The sequence below is a fragment of the Varanus komodoensis genome, unplaced genomic scaffold (assembly GCF_004798865.1).
Source record: "Varanus komodoensis strain SLA01 unplaced genomic scaffold, ASM479886v1 scaffold15, whole genome shotgun sequence".
NCBI lineage: Eukaryota > Metazoa > Chordata > Lepidosauria > Squamata > Varanidae > Varanus > Varanus komodoensis.
The window spans coordinates 19,678,210-19,695,510 of NW_025335440.1; the positions used below are offsets into that span (position 1 = coordinate 19,678,210).

Consider the following 17,301-nt stretch of genomic DNA (forward strand, 5'->3'; position numbering starts at 1 on the left):
ATGTGGATTCTATAGAAGACATGAGGAATGTTTGAGCTTCCCGAGATTCTCCAGACATCATCTTACTGCTCATTTCACCTTGATTTGTGTTCATGCTTGCAATCACTGTTTATTTTATTAATGAGAAAATTGTGCATAATGAACAAGTGTAGAACTTGAAAGTTATACAAACAATTCCCACCACCTATATAGAGTTGATTTAAAGCATACATATTTTGAAAAAGTTGCATACTTGATGCAAAGTTGCAATGTTCTCAAGATGAACATTTTGCAAACCTGAAGACAATTTCAGGATTTTGCAAAGATTTTCTGAGAAAATACATTCTGTTCATGCTCAGATTGCAAACAGGGCACTTTCAAATTATTTGTAAACAAAACTAAAATTATCTTTTCTTGATGTTCTGGACTACAACTCAGCATTGCAAACCATTGGCCATGATGGATCGAGCTGATGGGAATTGAAGAGCTTGGGACATGTTATGTGTGTGCATGTGTGCGCACACACACACACGTGTGCTTATTCCTATGCCCCCAAGTCAGACACAATCAAATGGCCTCTGCCCTCAATGCACATAAGCCTCCAAGTTGTAATGAGCTAGGTGACCCTTCCCAAGCAAGACAGTCACTCCAGCACTTCTTGTAAGTCTTTACACAGGAAATCAAAGCATACACAAGGGAAAGTGTTGACCTTTTTCTATCCACCTTTACCCAAAGCTTTGTTTATGAACCCTCCATGGCCTGTCTCTGGAGGGTGGGGGACTGTGAAAATGTCTGTGCTCTGCACTCTGAGCCCCTAATTGGTCCAGCCTGCAGCTGTGATGATGAGCCCTCGACAGGCCAATGGCAAGAGGAAGACTGGGTTCTGTGGCTGTCCTTGAGCTACTTTCATCCAGGGCAGGCGGAGAATAGCACTGCAGGGGAGAATGCGCAGGTGCAGGCCTGTCAGTTACAGCAATTCTGTTATCAGAGTGTGAGCTTTGAGTCTGGTCTGGTTCAGCCATCCCCACATCATCCTCAGACTCTGGGCTATCAGTTCCACCAAAACAGGTTATCTCTTGTGTGCGCCTGGGAATCTCATTAGAGTGCATGCCCACAGTACAAACTTGGAAACTAATGTACATCCAATGCATGAAGTGAGGTATAGCCAAGGGAATTTTCACTTCCCCATTCATTGCTTATAGACAGCTACCACAAAGGAGGAGGAAAGGAGACTGATGCATTTGTGTATGATGACAGCCATTGACCCCCAGATTCTTCCTCTGTTTAATCCACCTATTCCCCAGCATGTCCATTTTCCCCCTCCCCAGGTCTTCTGACCTCAGAGCGACACCAGGGTGGTTCTTTCCACACTGGCAATGGGGGTGGGGGGCAGGCAAGGTGAGGGCTCTGTATTCAAAGCCCCTTCTCCAGGGTCACAGGACCTAAGCTGGGGCCCAGAATAGTTCTATAGCACCGCAGACAAATGTTGGGAGGACATAGGATTGTGCCATAAATCTCCCTTTTTCCTAATACAACAGGGCAGAGATGAAATACAATTTACCGGGCAAGGCAAGAAATAGTCAAGTATTAATAAAAGAAATGCCAGAAAAATTCATATAGATATTCCTGTGTAGAAATTAATGAGTAGGTCTGTTCACTTGATAGACTTACATGTGTGATGCTTAACTTCCTTACAAACAAATGACGTGAAGGATAAGCATGTCCTTAATAGCACTGAACTACATATTAAAAGGCTTTAACTTCTTACTGTATAGCCATGTTTATTTTATCATTATATAGTTCATATATCTATAAACAAAGTAATGTTTAAAGTTGCTCACATGTTCAGGAGAACATGTTTTAATTTCCCCCAGTAGGACAGAAGTGCTCTGAACTTAGGCTGGATTAAGCCTTAATTATGTTAAATTAATTACATGAATTGGCTTCATCTCTACTACTTCTTCCATTCTTTGTAGCCAGATGAAGGCTCTCCTCAGACTGTTTTTATTAAATGATGTGTTTTTGTGAAGTGTATAAAGAACACCCTCCTCTGCAATAGCTCCGAATTCTGAATAGGCTACTTAAAGACAACTACTCTCTTTGAACTAGGCCAGGGGTCCTCAAACTTTTTGAATAGGGTGCCAGTTGAAAGGGGCCAGGGATGGGCGTGGGTAGCCAAGGCAGTGTGGGCAGGGGGTGTGGGCTGGGCAGGGGGGGAGTGCGCGTGCACAAAGGCAAGGGCATGTGTGCACAAATATCATTTCTCCCAACGAGTCCAAAACTATCTCCTTGCAAGCAAGCCAGCGCCTCGGGGCCAGCTTGCTGACAAGGAGATCATTTTGGACTTGCTCAGAGAAAAGGATCTCCTGGTAAGGTGCCAGCTTGCTCGCAAGGAGATACTTTTCTCCGAGTGAGTCCAAAACAATCTCCTTGCAAGCAAGCTGGTGCTTTGCTGCACATGCATGCTTGGCAAGCTATGGCGGGCCGGATAAATGGGCATGGTGGGCTGGATCCAGCCTGTGGGGCATAGTCTGAGGACCCATGAACTAGGCTATAAGCTTTTTCAATACCACTGAAAGGTTTTTGTTTATTTGTGTCAAGCAGGCTTTTAAAGGACCCTTAAAATAAGTATGCTAATTTTTAAATGACTATCATTTTAGATATTATACATCTGTTCTGTTATTGTTTCTTGGATTTGTGTGAGGCATTTGGCCAATACAATTCATGAAGTGTGGCCAATATAACCCTAAGTCTGAATGAACAATCAGCCAAAGACTAAAGAACAAATAACCAAAGTGGGAACATTATTTCATTCATGTTGAATCAAAACTTTGTTGCTGTTTTTTCTTAATGTCTAACAAGATTGCAGAACATATTGAAGCTCAAACCATCTTATTTATTCAGCAGCAAGACACAGCATCCGTGTTTGGGTTTTATTTCACTCCTCGTGGAAGTTTGGAAATCATTCTTCAAAGATTTTCAGGAACTCTTTTAAGACCTAAAGAGCAACCCGGGATTCATTTTAATAGGCTATTCTGTCAGTGCTCTTAACAGTTATTTATATTTCTAAAATAAGAGACCCGGATGTGCACTTTACATACCACAGCCACATGTTTAACTCTTGCAAAATAACAAGCAACCCCTTGCAGCTACCACAGTTTGTACTTGTAATCAAGTGGTTTCTATCTTATCATGCTTTCCATTCTTTCAGCTTAGTCCAACTGTTGGCACACAGTCCATCAGCGACCATGCCTATGTTGCTTGCTTTTTTCTCACTGGTCTACATATAAAGGCTGGATGGATGAAGCAGCTCCTGGAGTTGCTGTTGTTTCCAGGGACTCCATAGTAGTTGCATACCAAAATCATGGGAAGCACAATCCTGGATTCAGACAGCACAATTAACCATGATAGTATGAAGTACCCACAGAACAAACTATTGTTATTGTGGTTTCTAAAGACCATACTTAATGGGGTGAAATACTATGCTGGATTCAGACAACAAAACAGACCAACAATGGTAAAAATAATAATAAAAACCATCTTGGCTTTGTCATGTTGTCTGAAGACATTAGTCAGTGGGCAGATTCTGATGACATGAGAAGCTATAGTGAAATTCTATTATTCCAGGCTCTTGTGTCATTTGGACCCAGTTCTGGACTTTCTCTGTGGTAGGATTAGTTTCCTGAAACTGCATTGAGGATCAATAGTTTGTTTTAAAGATTCCAAACTTCACACAACTTCTCTAGTCATCTGGACCCAGGATAACCATTTTACTATTGTTGATATGGATGTACGATGGAGTTCCCTAGCAAGAGAGGCCACAGAAGTGGCCTTTTCTAGCCTATGATCTCTACTGCCCTCAGCTCCCTAGCAACAGATACACCATTGCGTACATCTTTCCCATTGGCCAAGCAATGTGTCTGTCTCCCTCTCTACTTTTTGAAATGGGAGATAGCATGAAAATACACAGTAGAAGAGGGAAATCATAACAAAACTGTTTATTCTCATTTAATAAAAATTTCTGTGGGAATTAGAGCAACTGGGAAAAGCCACAGGCATGAAACTACACTGGGAAGGAAGGAACCTGTCTCAGGAATGCAACAGACCAATCAGGAGGAGGCAAAAACAGAGGAAGGATTGGGATTTTGCTTGTAGGAGCTGCTGGGATGTGTGGCAAGGCCAGAAGGATAGAGCATGAGTGTGGGAACTATGCCACTCCTACAACCACATGATTGTTTGGTAAGTCTGAACAAAAATCTGTGCAAGTGCAGGGTTGTTTACCATGTTCTGTGAACTAGCCAGTATGTGACAGCCAGTGTTAGGTTTTGCCTGATGCATGACAGACATTAGATAGGAGCACAGATTTCCCACATGTGCGTGATGCAGTAAGGGAACATCTGAATGCATCTCTGTTTCACTGAGTGTAATGATTTAGAATAACCTCATAATTGTTTATACAAGCAGCACATCCTTTCCTGCTTAGTGGAACATCAGAAGACCACAAAAATTCCAGTGACACAGCAGAGAATGGAAGCATTAGCTTCCTCTCTTTGAGTGCCAGACTCCCAATCCTGATATTTCCCCTTCTGTGCTTGCTATTATCATTGTAAAAACATGAATCTATAAGGAGCATATTTACTTTTCTGTGTAATTTAGCTCTGAGTTCCATCCTTTCAAATGCTGTTTGCCATCAGGCTTCAGAATACTGAATTCTTATATCCGCTAACCCAAATCTAGCACAGTCCAAATTAAGAATCCATAGTGGGAATGTAATAACATATTTGAAGAAACAAGATGTCTTCTCAAAGAATATAATTTTCCAGACAAAAACTTGATTTTCTTAATTTAGTAGAACATCCTACACAGAAACTCTACTTGGGGTCTCAGAATATGCAATATTAGGAAATAGGAAAGTAACAGTCAGGGCCCACGGCAAAACACTACTGCTTTCCCCCAACCACTAACAGGAATGCAGGAATGTTGGAGCCTAGCTTGTAGGATTTTGAGCATCACTTTGCTAGCATGTGAAATGAGTGCAATGGTGCGGTAGTTTGAACATTCTTTGGCATTGCCCTTCTTTAGGATCGGAATGTAAACTGACCTTTTCCAATCCTGTGGCCACTGTTGAGTTTTCCAAATTTGCTGGCATATTGAGTGTAGCACTTTAACTGCATCGCCTTTTAGGATTTTGAACAGCTCAGCTGGAATACTGTCGCCTCCACTAGCTTTGTTGTTGTTCAGACTTCCTAAGGCCCATTTGACTTCACATTCCAGGATGTCTGGCTCGAGGTCAGTGACCACCCCATCGTGGTTATCAGGGATGTTAAGCTCTTTCTTGTATAGTTCTTCTGTGTAATCTTGCCACCTCTTCTTAATCTCTTCTGCCTCTGTTAGGTCCCTGCCATTTTGGTCCTTTATCATGCCCATCTTTGAATGAAATGTTCCCTTCATATCTCCAATTTTCTTGAAGAGATCTCTGGTCCTCCCTATTCTATTGTTTTCTTCTATTTCTTTGCACTGTTTATTTAAGAAGGCATTCTTATCTCTTCTAGCTATTCTTGGGAATTCTGCATTCAATTGTTTCTATCTTTCTCTTTCTCCCTTGCCTTTCGCTTCCCTTCTTTCCTCAGCTATTTGTAAAGCTTCCTCAGACAGCCATTTTGCTTTCTTACATTTCTTTTTCTTTGGGATGGTTTTAGTTGCTGCCTCTTGTACAATGTTACGAACCTCCATCCATAGTTCTTCAGGCACTCTGTCTATCAGATCTAATTCCTTAAATTTATTTGTCACCTCTACTGTATATTCATCAGGGATATGATTTAGGTCATACCTGAGTGGCCTAGTGCTTTTCCCTACTTTCTTCCTGCTCTAGTTTTTACTGACTGTATAGAGCTTCTCCATCTTTGGCTGCAGAGCACATAGTCAATCTGATTTCTGTGTTGACCGTCTGGTGATGTCCATGCGTAGAGTCATCTCTTGGGTTGTTGGAAAAGAGTGTTTGCTATGATCATCGTATTCTCTTGACAAAATTCTACCAGCCTGTGCTCTGCTTCATTTTGTACTCCAAGGCCAAACTTGCCTGTTATTCCGGTTATCTTTTGGCTTCCTACTTTAGCATTACAATCCCCCATGATGATAAGGACATCATTTTTTGGAGTTAATTCTAGAAGGTGTTGTAGGCCTTCATAAAACCGGTCAACTTCAGCCTCTTCAGCACCAGTGGCTGGGGCATAGACTTGGACTACTGTGATGTTGAATGGTTTGCCTTGGATTCAAACTGAGATCATTCTGTCATTTTGGAGATTGTATCCCAGTACTGCTTTTCCTACTCTTTTATTGACTATGAAGGCTACTCCATTTCTTCTGAGGGATTCTTGCCCACAGTAGTATACCTAATGGTCATCTGAATTAAATTCACCCATTCCTGTCCATTTTAGTTCACTGATTCCTAAGATGTCGAAAGTTCAGTCTTGTGATCTCTTGTTTGACCACATCCAGTTTGCCTTGATTCATGAATCTTACATTCCAGGTTCCTATGGAGTAGGATTGGACCTACTCTCCTACAAAAGAACCTTCAGGGGTTGTGGAAATGGATTCTGACTGAGTCAAGGAGGAGGGATTAGAATCCATGGCTAAAATGCCAAAGCCAGTAGACCTAGGCATTTGCTGAGAATCAGTTTCAAATACTGTGGGAAGGTTTAGTGAGTATGCTAATGCAGAGTGGGGTCCTAGTACCATTAATCTGAGCATAAGGCATAAGGTGAAGAAGCCATATGTTTTGTCCTAGTCTTCCTGAAAGGAGGCTTCTGGAGAATTGGAAAGTGGGGAAAGCATACTTTCTCCTTTCCTTCTTTAGGAAACTTCTGTGCTATGGAATGTGGGGAGAGTCCCCCAGCCTTCCCTATTGCAAGGAGTAGAACTACTGCCCAAGCCACAATCCTCAGAAGCAATCCAGGAGAAGGTCATGATCAATGGTATAAAATGTTACTGCAAAAATGAGTAAGTATAACGGAGTTGCATTAGCTCTGTCCCTCTTTCAATAAAGTTAACTATCAGGAAAACCAAGTCTGATTCCATTCCATAACCAGAGGAGAACCAGACTGAAATGTATTTAGTTCATCATTATCCTCTAAGAATTCCTACAACTGAATTGTTGCCCTCTTGTGTACCTTGCCCAAGGGGATATTCACCCTGACACTCAGAAGTGGCTTTTTAGGGAGAAAGTGATATTCAGTGGAGAGCAGGGACAGTAGAAGCAAGGGATGAGAAAGCCTCTTACATGGATCAATGTCTGCTTGTACACCAATGGATACAGATACCCACTTGTGGTTTGGAAGCAAGTCATGTGATATTTGGTATAATCTCAGAGACAGAAACAGAGACACTGAAAAAATAATTTTTAATCTGAATTTGTGTTTGTTCATACATGTTTTAAATATGGCTTTAATTATATTCAGTGTGAAGGAAAAACAATTGTTAGATATTTGGATGTCTTTTAAGTAACACCATAATTATATTTATCTTAGCAATGGGTTATATTGTATTAACTTTTCTGTGCTATCTATAATTTACTTATTTATTTTAAATATTTGTCAGTAGCTTCTCTACTAATATTCTCTCTAGCAACAACAGAAAGAATTTTTAAAAAATTAACAATACTGTACATAAACAATGTGTGTGTGCACACATGCAACCTGGAAATCAGGGAGAACTAGATACCAAAAAGATACTGAACTCAGGCCCACAGGACAAAAACAGGACAAATCTGCATCTACTAATATACATATGCTAATTTACTTTGTGCAGAAAAGTCTGTGTGTGTGCCCTAAAAGGACCATGTCTCCTAAGGATAAAACCTTTTGTAAAAAGATACGTATTGGCAGGGGAGAGGAGGGCAGCAGAGGATGAAGTGCATGTAAGCAGAAAGCCAGCTAATCCTGTGGGATCTGATGCAAAAGAAATCATTAGAGCTTGTACCTTCATTTCAACAAGAGCCTCTGAACAGCAGGGTAGTGGGAAGATGGCCTCTCAGATGTTCAGGAAACTGAGGGCAGTAATATAGGTTACTTACCTGCAGCTGTGGTTCTCTGAATGGTCACCTGTGTAGCACATATCAGGTTTTCACAAAGCCCTGTCTAGAACATTCTAGAGCTGAGCTTTCTGGTAGGAAGGGTACCCCACCCCCCAATCTCACTTGCATATGCCCAAAGAGTATAGCATCTGCTCTCCCTGTTCACTTCCCAGACAGCCATACTGGAAGACTGAACTATTATAGGAGGCAAGGATGCAAGGAGTGGGTGGGCTGTATGAGTACATAGATGACAACCTGAAGAACCATACTTACAATTAAAACTGAAGAAAGAGACAATATAACTTTACAAGACTCATGGATATTTTTTCTTATCAATTATTATGTTAATTTTAAATCTGTATCTATCACTCTGTGATATTTTATATATTTATTCTTTCAAATTTTCAAAGGCAAGCATGACATCAGAGATGAACAGGAGAAGATGAAAAAAATTATTATGGTTTCAATGGTGTGATCTAAAGTCTGCCCAAGTCAACAGAAGTCTTTTTATGTAGTTAATGTTTTCAGAGCCAGACCCTGAGTAGAAGAGCAGCTAAGGGCACAATCCTGCTGGGACACCTGCAAGACCTAATGTGACGGTTTGAAGTGCAGAGACTTCTAGTACAGGATTAAAAGAATAGCAGATACGATCATTACCTCTTCGTCGTCCTACTCTGTATTTTGTTAGATGGGCTTTTTTGCCCGTCTAGTTGGAGCATGTCAGAAGTGGAGGGAAGAAGGCTAGAGCAGCTTCTAGGTACCTTATATCCTTCCCAGTCAGTTTCCCTTTCTGCCCCATAAAATGCTATCTTCTATTCCTGCCCAAGATCACTTTCCTGCCCTCAGAGAGCAGCCAGTATGGTTCTTTATGTGCCAGCTTTGAGGGGATGGAAAGGGAAAATGGAGTTCCACTTCTCAACTCAAAGGTTGGAGAACTGTCTCTAACCTCAGATCTGGGAATTGTCAAAAATCCTATGGCCCCTCAGAGGCTGTCCAGGGGGCATAGGATTGTTCTGTTAAGGCATACCAATGTGTTAGAGAACAGTTTTCAACAGTTGTTTAATAATACCTAACATTTCAGTCCCAGATAAAAATTGTAATTGAACACTGGAGTAACACATATCACTGTAAGCATGAACTTCAGTGTCTGAATATTATAGCATCTTACTTTTCTTAGTTGGGGAAAAATGCACATCAGAAAGCAAAATTTGTATAACTTTACAAGTACATAGATGACTGAACCTAGCATTGGCACATTATTCCTGGAATTCTCATTTATATTTTACAATTGGCAGTAGTAAAAGAAATCATTAACTGTTTCTGTAATGCTACTGTAAAAAACCAGAAGACATACTTCAGAACTTCCTAAGGTTGTAATCCCACTACCTTTTGGAAGTAATCACAGATTAACAGCCTTCAAAAATGATGCTTTAAAGGAGGCCTATGTGAATATCTACTAAAGTATGGTATTATCTTAACATTATGCTATAAACGTTTAAGTATGCCTACCCTTTTATGGTTGAACGTGTTTTTTTAGTTTCTGCAGGTTCCTTAGATTTTGCCACACCTTTGGAATCAACCTTTGAAGGCAAAAATAATATTAAACTAACTGTACTGAGAATCTTAGTTTAATCCAATCAATCAATTCATTTACTAATGAGCATCACAAAGAACTATTAATAAAAAGGGAAACCTTAGATTTACCTTGTAAATGAAGAATGTTTAAGAATATATTAAATTCTGTACCCTAGAATCATCATTTTTGAACAAAATGAATTTAAGATGCCTCCATTCAAGTGCTGTGAAAAGTTCTATTTCCTTCCATCTTTCTTCTCTTTTTCCATTGAAATATTTGTTTGAGAATATTAGGGCAGTGATTGTAGCAAAATTCCCTGAAAGTAAGTGCCTTTTGAACTTAATGGAGCTAACTCATAAGTAGGCATGCATAAGTTTGCCCAACAGCTATCCAAATTCTTCGGTGGTGTGAGGAGCTGATAGTTTCCCAGTCAGAACTTTGCAAGTTGGAGAAGTTGTCGCTCTTTTTAATAAAATAATATCGGCACTTAACACTTCTTGTTGGAGTACAAAGGATCTCCAAGCTTTATTCCTCCTACTAGGAGGCAGAAGTATAATAATACAGTGTTAAGCCTTTTGTTCCCCTGAAGGACACTCTCCTGAAATGTGGCCAAGCTTATAATAGCAGGAATGCCTTGCTCAGAATTCAGTAATTCAATTACCATAAAAGCTGTTTTCTTAATTGACACATTTCATGAAGCTGAAATAGTATGTGATCAGTTCTGAATCTGGCAAGTTAACATGTTGACTTCTTAACTTTCAAAGGTTGTTCTATAAATAAGAGTTGAAACAGGACAAAACAAATACACTTTTAAATAAAGATTCTTCCAGTTAAGCTATGCCACATTTAAATACTCTATGATCTAAGGTCTAAGAACTTGCTTCTCTTTAGTACTTCCCAAACTGACCCAGCTTTATGGCTTTTAGACCTTAACACTCAGAAGTGTTTTGATAATGCATGCATTTGTCTTCTAAAAGAGTAGGCATTCATCTAACACTGCCTTTCACAACCTGGTGCCCTCTAGATCATTTTGATTAGAATGCCCTATTAGTAACAGAAAGCATGGTCAATTATCAGGGTAGTTACAATCCAAGATGTCTAAAGCATACCAAGTTGAGAGAGGCTTTCTAATACATCACAGTTTGGCAACCACATAAACTGCAGCTTATTTTCAGAGTAGCAGCTTTGTACAGTATGTAGCAAACAGATCAATTGAAAAAAAAGACAGCTAGTATTAGTAAGTGGCAAGGTTCTCAAAATGAAAGGATTGCAGATATACTGGACAGTTACAGTCAGCATACCAGAGAATATCTTGAAAGGAATGGTCCAAATTAGTTAATATCAGTGTAGCAACTCATGCTGAGTTAATGGTCTCATAGATATATGAACGAAATAGAATTTATTGTTTTGTCAGAAGGAAATAGTGGTCATATGGGAAATGAGTCATATGAATATTATCACAAATAGAAATACTGAACTTTTGGTCTATATCAGAACTAGTTAGGAAGCCTAATCACCATATGTGGTTTGAAAAAAGAATATTTACACATAGCACAACTGCCTAAACTGATCTGTAAAAACAGATCATGTGAATATGGAAGGTAATGTAAGTTTGGAAATTGTGCAGTTGTCTTAATGGCAAATACCAAGCTGAGATGTTTGGATTTGTCATATTATTAACTTCCAAATGAACAACTTTCCTAATATCCTATACTCTTAAAACTTTGTTGATATCTATATTTAGCCCAATGACCATTGGCAGAACCTAGATCAGCCTCCTGACACTGGTGTCCGCCAAATGCATTTTTAAGACGGATTACATGATCCCCCTCATCTCTATGTTAACTCTGTGAGGCTGAGAGTCAGTGACTGGCTCAAAGTCCCTAGTCATCTGACCAGGTTGAGAGTAGAACCTGGATCTTCTAAGTCCCAGTCCCCACCCTAACCACTACACCATGCTGACTTAATACAATTTGTATTTGACTACAAATCCTATAATCCCTCCAAAAGTATGTTCTATCCTGGGCGGGGTATGGTACACACTGTAGTTCAACCCATTTGGAGGGCACAAGGAGACTGCTGTAAATTGATCACAAAAGGGCTGGGTTTTTTCTATGAATCAGTGGCATATCTTCCCCAGCATTTATTCCTCTGCATGCTGCATGCACATATTTCCAATATTATGTTCATCATCCAGACAAATTCAGATGAACAGAATAGATCATTAGCGTGCAAATTCATATATAATTGTAAAAGAGGGTTTTTTGATATTACTCTATTTTTTAAAAAAACTAAATGTACACATTGCTTACTGTCTCTGATTTTCCTTCTGTCTTGGCTTTCATTTTCTTTGAATCTTCCATCTTTTTGTCAGCTATTCGTGATGTGCCTTCAGACTGGGTAGTCTGCTTTGAAAGTTCTTTTTCATAAGTATCACTATGTCCATCTGGGTAAGCAGATCCCTTTCTCTTGTGTTTAGCATCTTTTATTGGGGGTACTGTGGAAAGGTCCTGACTCTTTCTTGGAAATGATTCACCTGCTTTTCCCATTTCAGTTTTTTGCTGTTTGTGGATTGATCTATCAGTTCCACTTGAAGACTGCTGTTTTAAATCTGTCCGATCCTCTCCTTTGCCTTTAACTTTTATTCCTTTTTTGCCTTTCTTTGGAACATCTTTGTCATCTTCTTCAATTGCTGTGTAAGTCATCCGCCAATCTGGAATATGTGGAGGTATTTCAGCAAGCTGACCCTTTGCCATTTCAGCTTCCTATTTTTTAAAAAATTAAAACAATATTTGTACAGTTTTCTCATTTGAAATGTGTAGCCTCCCTGTGTACAGTTATAACATTTTGCAGTTAGTTTTTCTAATTTTATGCCCTTTAGCCCAACACAGCACCAACAGACTCTGGCTAGATTTAGACATAATGACAAGTCATGGTGGAAATTACAGTGGCATGGCTTGCCATTATGTCTGAACCCAGCAAACATGAGGAAGCACAGTAAAGTTTCTCTGTAGAAACTTGCAGATAAACAGTAGGCTGTTCTATGGTTTACACACTTTATCATGGCCAGGTTTTTCATCTGAACCCAGAAACCATGCTTCTTTCATAAAGTTCTGCATGAAGAGTGACCACTGCTGCAGCTTCCTTCTGCCTCTGCTTGTCACTGTCCATATCTACCTAGTAACTAAGTATTGCATTGCACCACCTCCACTGGCAGTGACCTTGGGGACACATAAACCTGGCACACCTTTCTGGTCACTGTAGGCTGCTCTTGTCAATTGACTTGTTTATATTTGGGCTTGATTTATGATGGATTATGTCAGAATAACAGCACAATAACCTGCTATGGATCAGAGCCAAGCTACAAGTCATGGATCATCAGGGTAGCCTATAACCCTAAAATAAGCCATCCTGACAAGGCCATCCTGGGTTCTCACAACAAAACAAGTTAAAAGTAGGTTGTCATGTTGTGCAAACCAGTGAAAGTTGGAGAAGGGAGCCAAGGAGAACGTAGAAAAACTCTTACATAACGCTTAAGCAGCATATTGCCATGCACCATGAACAGGAAAGATGTAAGCAAGTAAGAAAGATTTTTGGTGGCTATATGGATTGAGGAGCCAATTGGATACAAAATTTATTGGGTCTAAATTTTAAACTTTCTCAAGTGGGTGCCGTCCAGATGAATCAAACTTCCAGTAATAGATTCTACTGTGACTGCAACATTGTGACCAGGTACCTTAGGTAGCAGTGGGTTGAGGATGAGGGCTAAATTTCATTTAATATAAGAATAATAATAATGATTATGGTGGTGGTAATAATGATGCAGCTGTCAAAAAATGGGCATTTTCTGTGATAGTCTAGTGTTAATGAAATGCTATTTGCAAAGTTCACCTGACATGTCAGCATTCATTTTTTTGGCACCAAGTAAGATGTACCTATTGTTTCAGGCACTTGGACATTAGTTATGGCCCAACTGTGAGCAGACTTTGTGGTGTGCTTTCTAGGCTTGGTGGGGGGAGATTTTGTGGAAGGATTATGCATGGATAAATATTTTCTTGTAGTTTTAGATTATGTTTTTATGGCCCCCATTTTATTTATATTGTACTGATCATGATTTATACTTATTTTGGACAACAATTTTGATTTAGCATTTATTCTTAACATCTAAAGGGTTAAAAATTGTTAATACCTCTAATGCTCTCTTCAGTTTCTCTTCCAGCATTTTCTTCTCTTCTTCAAGTGACTGGACGTTTGCCTACAATTGCAAAGTTTCTTTAGTCATTTGAATTAATATTTAGGAATTCCTTTTAGCAGTATCTAATGTTGACTGAACATTAGGAGGACCAACTTCTAGTACAAGAAGAAGTTCATAGTTCCTGAAACAATCAGAAAAATATGGAAAAGTTTGTTTCCAAAACAGGACAGCTCAACAAAGCTCACAGAAGTGAGCCCACTGATGCCTCCCTTTCTAGAAACAAAGTTCTGCAAATTTCCCAGAATAGCCCTAGGTAGTGCTACTTCTTAATGTGCTAGTGGTTGATGCTGTGACTTCAACAGAATGAGCAGAGGTGTAATGACAGTATACAGGTTGTAAAGTTAAAAGATATGTATAGTCTCCACTCATTAAAAAGAGTTACACTAATGCATTTTTCTTTTCTATGTGTTCCATTTGAAAGTGATTACAAACCAATTACCTGGATCTGTATGAAAGGATGTCTAGAATTACTTAAAATTAAGAAATGAAGATGATTTCTTTCAAAAAAGGATCTTAAGCTTCTGAGACTGATGAAAAGTGTAGTTTCAGTCTGAATAAATATTATTTGTCCTGCTTACCTGTGTGACCTTATATTAAATATAGCATAACACCATAATATTTTATGAATCAGTCCATAATAACTGCTGTTAAAAATTTCAAACCATACTTTATCTGGAAAGATCTGTACTTCCTTTCTTTGCTTGTTACTTTATTCCTTTATTCCTTGTCTAACAGAAAATGGGCAAAGCGTTTTATGCATCTCTCTTGTAATTGTGCCCTATTTTAAGTTTGGGTGGTTCTCAAACAGTAGTTTTAATAAAACTGTTCATCCTCAGTGGCTTATTAAGCTAGCCTGCAAATATGCTTCATGCAAATGTGTGACATGCTGCATCTAAAGGTTTCATAGTCTGTTTTGTTTCAAAAGTCAGAAATCCAACAAAAATGGCAAAGGCAACAACAGCCTAAGGTTCACAGGAGGCCTGCAGGAGCTATGCCTGCCAACCTACCCATCACTTGAAGAAGCATCAGAACCTCCATGTCCTTAGGATCCCAGCTATGTGAAAAGTCAGTGTAGGTTGTATGCTTAACTATCAAGCTGCTGTATATGATGGCTGAAAATTTGAAATTATACAGAAAACAGCACTGGCAGAGCATTACACATGGTACAAAACTGCTGTGCTCCACAAATAGCTTTACAAATAAATATTTTGATTACTTGAGATAGAACAAAATAGATATTATAAAGCTGAACCCCCATACTTTTATGCAGACATTTATTTATTTTATTTATTTTATTTATTATAACATTTTTATGCCGCCCCATTCGCCGAAGCCTCGGGGCAGCTCACATGACATGAAATTACTTAGCTGGGAGAATTATGAATTCAATAGAAAGACTCTTCCTTTCCTATTCACGTTTGAGGTAAGCATTATTTAAAATTATCTAGCATTCAAAGATTGAAGCAATGAACTTTATACGGTCAGAACATTTTGGTCTTTTCAGAGCTAGTCCAAAGCATTTTGCTGCCTGAAGCAGAGCAGAAAATGGCACTCCACCCCTATTCCTTTTCCAGGTTGCACAATATCTAAACACCATCTGTTCTTTTGCCATATGAGAAAGAAAATTACACAAGCTCCTCTTCCCAGTCCCTGGCAGTAAAAGCACATTAATAATAAATTAAATAACTGGAAATGTCCTTACAGTTCATGTTATCTAAAAATGTGACATCTCAGCCAACTGCTCCATTCTACCTAATCATAGAGCTGGCTTTGGGTCATCTGTACTTATTACCTGAGCTTTAGCTAAATCTTCTTTCATTTTCTGATTTTCTTTCTGCTTTGACGGTAAAGAGTCCTTTCTTGGTGCCCTGAATTAAGAAAATATAGGACAAACTATTTATGAAGCTGAGGAAGTAGTAAAACATTTATACTATTAAATTGGGTGCAACAGAATCAGTAGGCAGCTCCAGATTCCACTTCTCCCAGGTATGATAGGAAACAGTATCCAAACTAGTTCAGTGTACAGCACTTGAGGCTTAGAAACAGAGATCTCAGTTCGCCTATCAGTTCACTGAAATGTACTGCATGAGGTGACATCATTCTATGCCCACAGAATCATGAACTCAAAGGGAGAATAACTTAGGTGAATCATGCTATTGAAAGCAGCAGCACTGCTCAGGTGATTCCCCCTCTGTCCCCACACACACCTGAGGAAAGCTCCTCACAAAATGAGCAGTAGGGACAAGAATCAACTAGTGGTGATGCCTGGCTGGGGACTGCACTACTCAGCTCATCCCCCCATTCATCACCCTTTCTCATTCCCACTTGCCAGAGAGGCATCCCCGATCCAGCACCTGACTGAGCACCTTTCTTAAGTGACAGCAATGAGGGGGAGGCAGCACCCAGTTGGGGATGCCTCTATGGCAAGCAGGAGCAAGATGGTTAACAACAAGGGCATCAACTGAGTGGCACCACACCCAACCAAGCACCACCACTCAGCTGATTCTCACCCGCAGACATGCACATGGAGGGGCAGTGGGATATCAGTTGAGCAACACTGCTCCTTTCTGCAGTGCCACCAAGATCTTACGGCAGGAGGTAGGCAAATCAGGGAATGCCTCTGATAACTGCACAAAACAACTGTCAGTGGCACTGTCTAGCTGTGATGAGCCCCTCTTGCCAAGCAGCTCCCTGGTTCTTCTTTGGGACTATGATCAGTTGTACTTCCTGGGTTCAAACAACACAACAAGCAATTAAGGTACTGGGAAACCATAGAATAGACTGTAGTTTCTGTTTGTGGTTTCAAAAGACCAAACATATCACACTGAAATACCAAGATAGAGTTTGGATGACATGACGGATCAACAATAGTTTTAAAAAAACCCACTGTGGCTGGTCATATCATGTGAACCTGCTCAATGTGTCCTTTACCTCAAGGGAAGAGTGGAATTAGACAGGACCCTAATACCTTTACCTCACTCTGCAAGTAGTAGCAAAATACAGTTTGCAACGAAAAACCCTAAAATATGGTTTGCAAAAATGTATTATGGAGGTTAAAATATTGAAATATTTTAAATTTGCAAATATCCTGAAACATCTTTTATAATTCTGGGGAACAGAAAAAGCAGAAATAAGCATTTTAAAGTAGAAGCAAGGATCTTTCAAAATTAAGACAAAGAAAAAAGAACATGTCAATATTAAGCACTCTTTCAGTAAAATAAACACTCTTTACTGCTACTTTTGCAAAATATCGAATGTTTCCAGTATTTTCTTTTTTGGGAGTTAACAGCTATGTATTTAGCTGCCTTTAATTTAGTGACTATCCCCCTTCTCAATGATAATCAGAATCAACATGGCAGAAGTAATTTTGGTTGAAGGAAGCCACACACTTCCCAGTCAGTTAGGAAAATATTCAGAATA

At 39.5% G+C, this 17,301-nt stretch overlaps 1 protein-coding gene across 1 annotated transcript in view; it reads right to left on the reverse strand.

Annotated features, from left to right (window-relative positions):
• CCDC7 (coiled-coil domain containing 7) overlaps window positions 1–15,700 on the reverse strand; it is a 125,608-nt gene extending 109,908 nt beyond the window's left edge. The window contains exons 1-4 of the mRNA XM_044425013.1: window positions 15,674–15,700; window positions 13,816–13,881; window positions 11,939–12,391; window positions 9,560–9,630 (exon numbers count right to left, since the gene is read on the reverse strand). Coding sequence (XP_044280948.1) covers window positions 9,560–9,630; window positions 11,939–12,391; window positions 13,816–13,881; window positions 15,674–15,700 — 617 coding nt within the window. The remainder of the gene's footprint in view (window positions 1–9,559; window positions 9,631–11,938; window positions 12,392–13,815; window positions 13,882–15,673) is intronic.
• Between the last annotated feature and the right edge of the window lie 1,601 nt (window positions 15,701–17,301).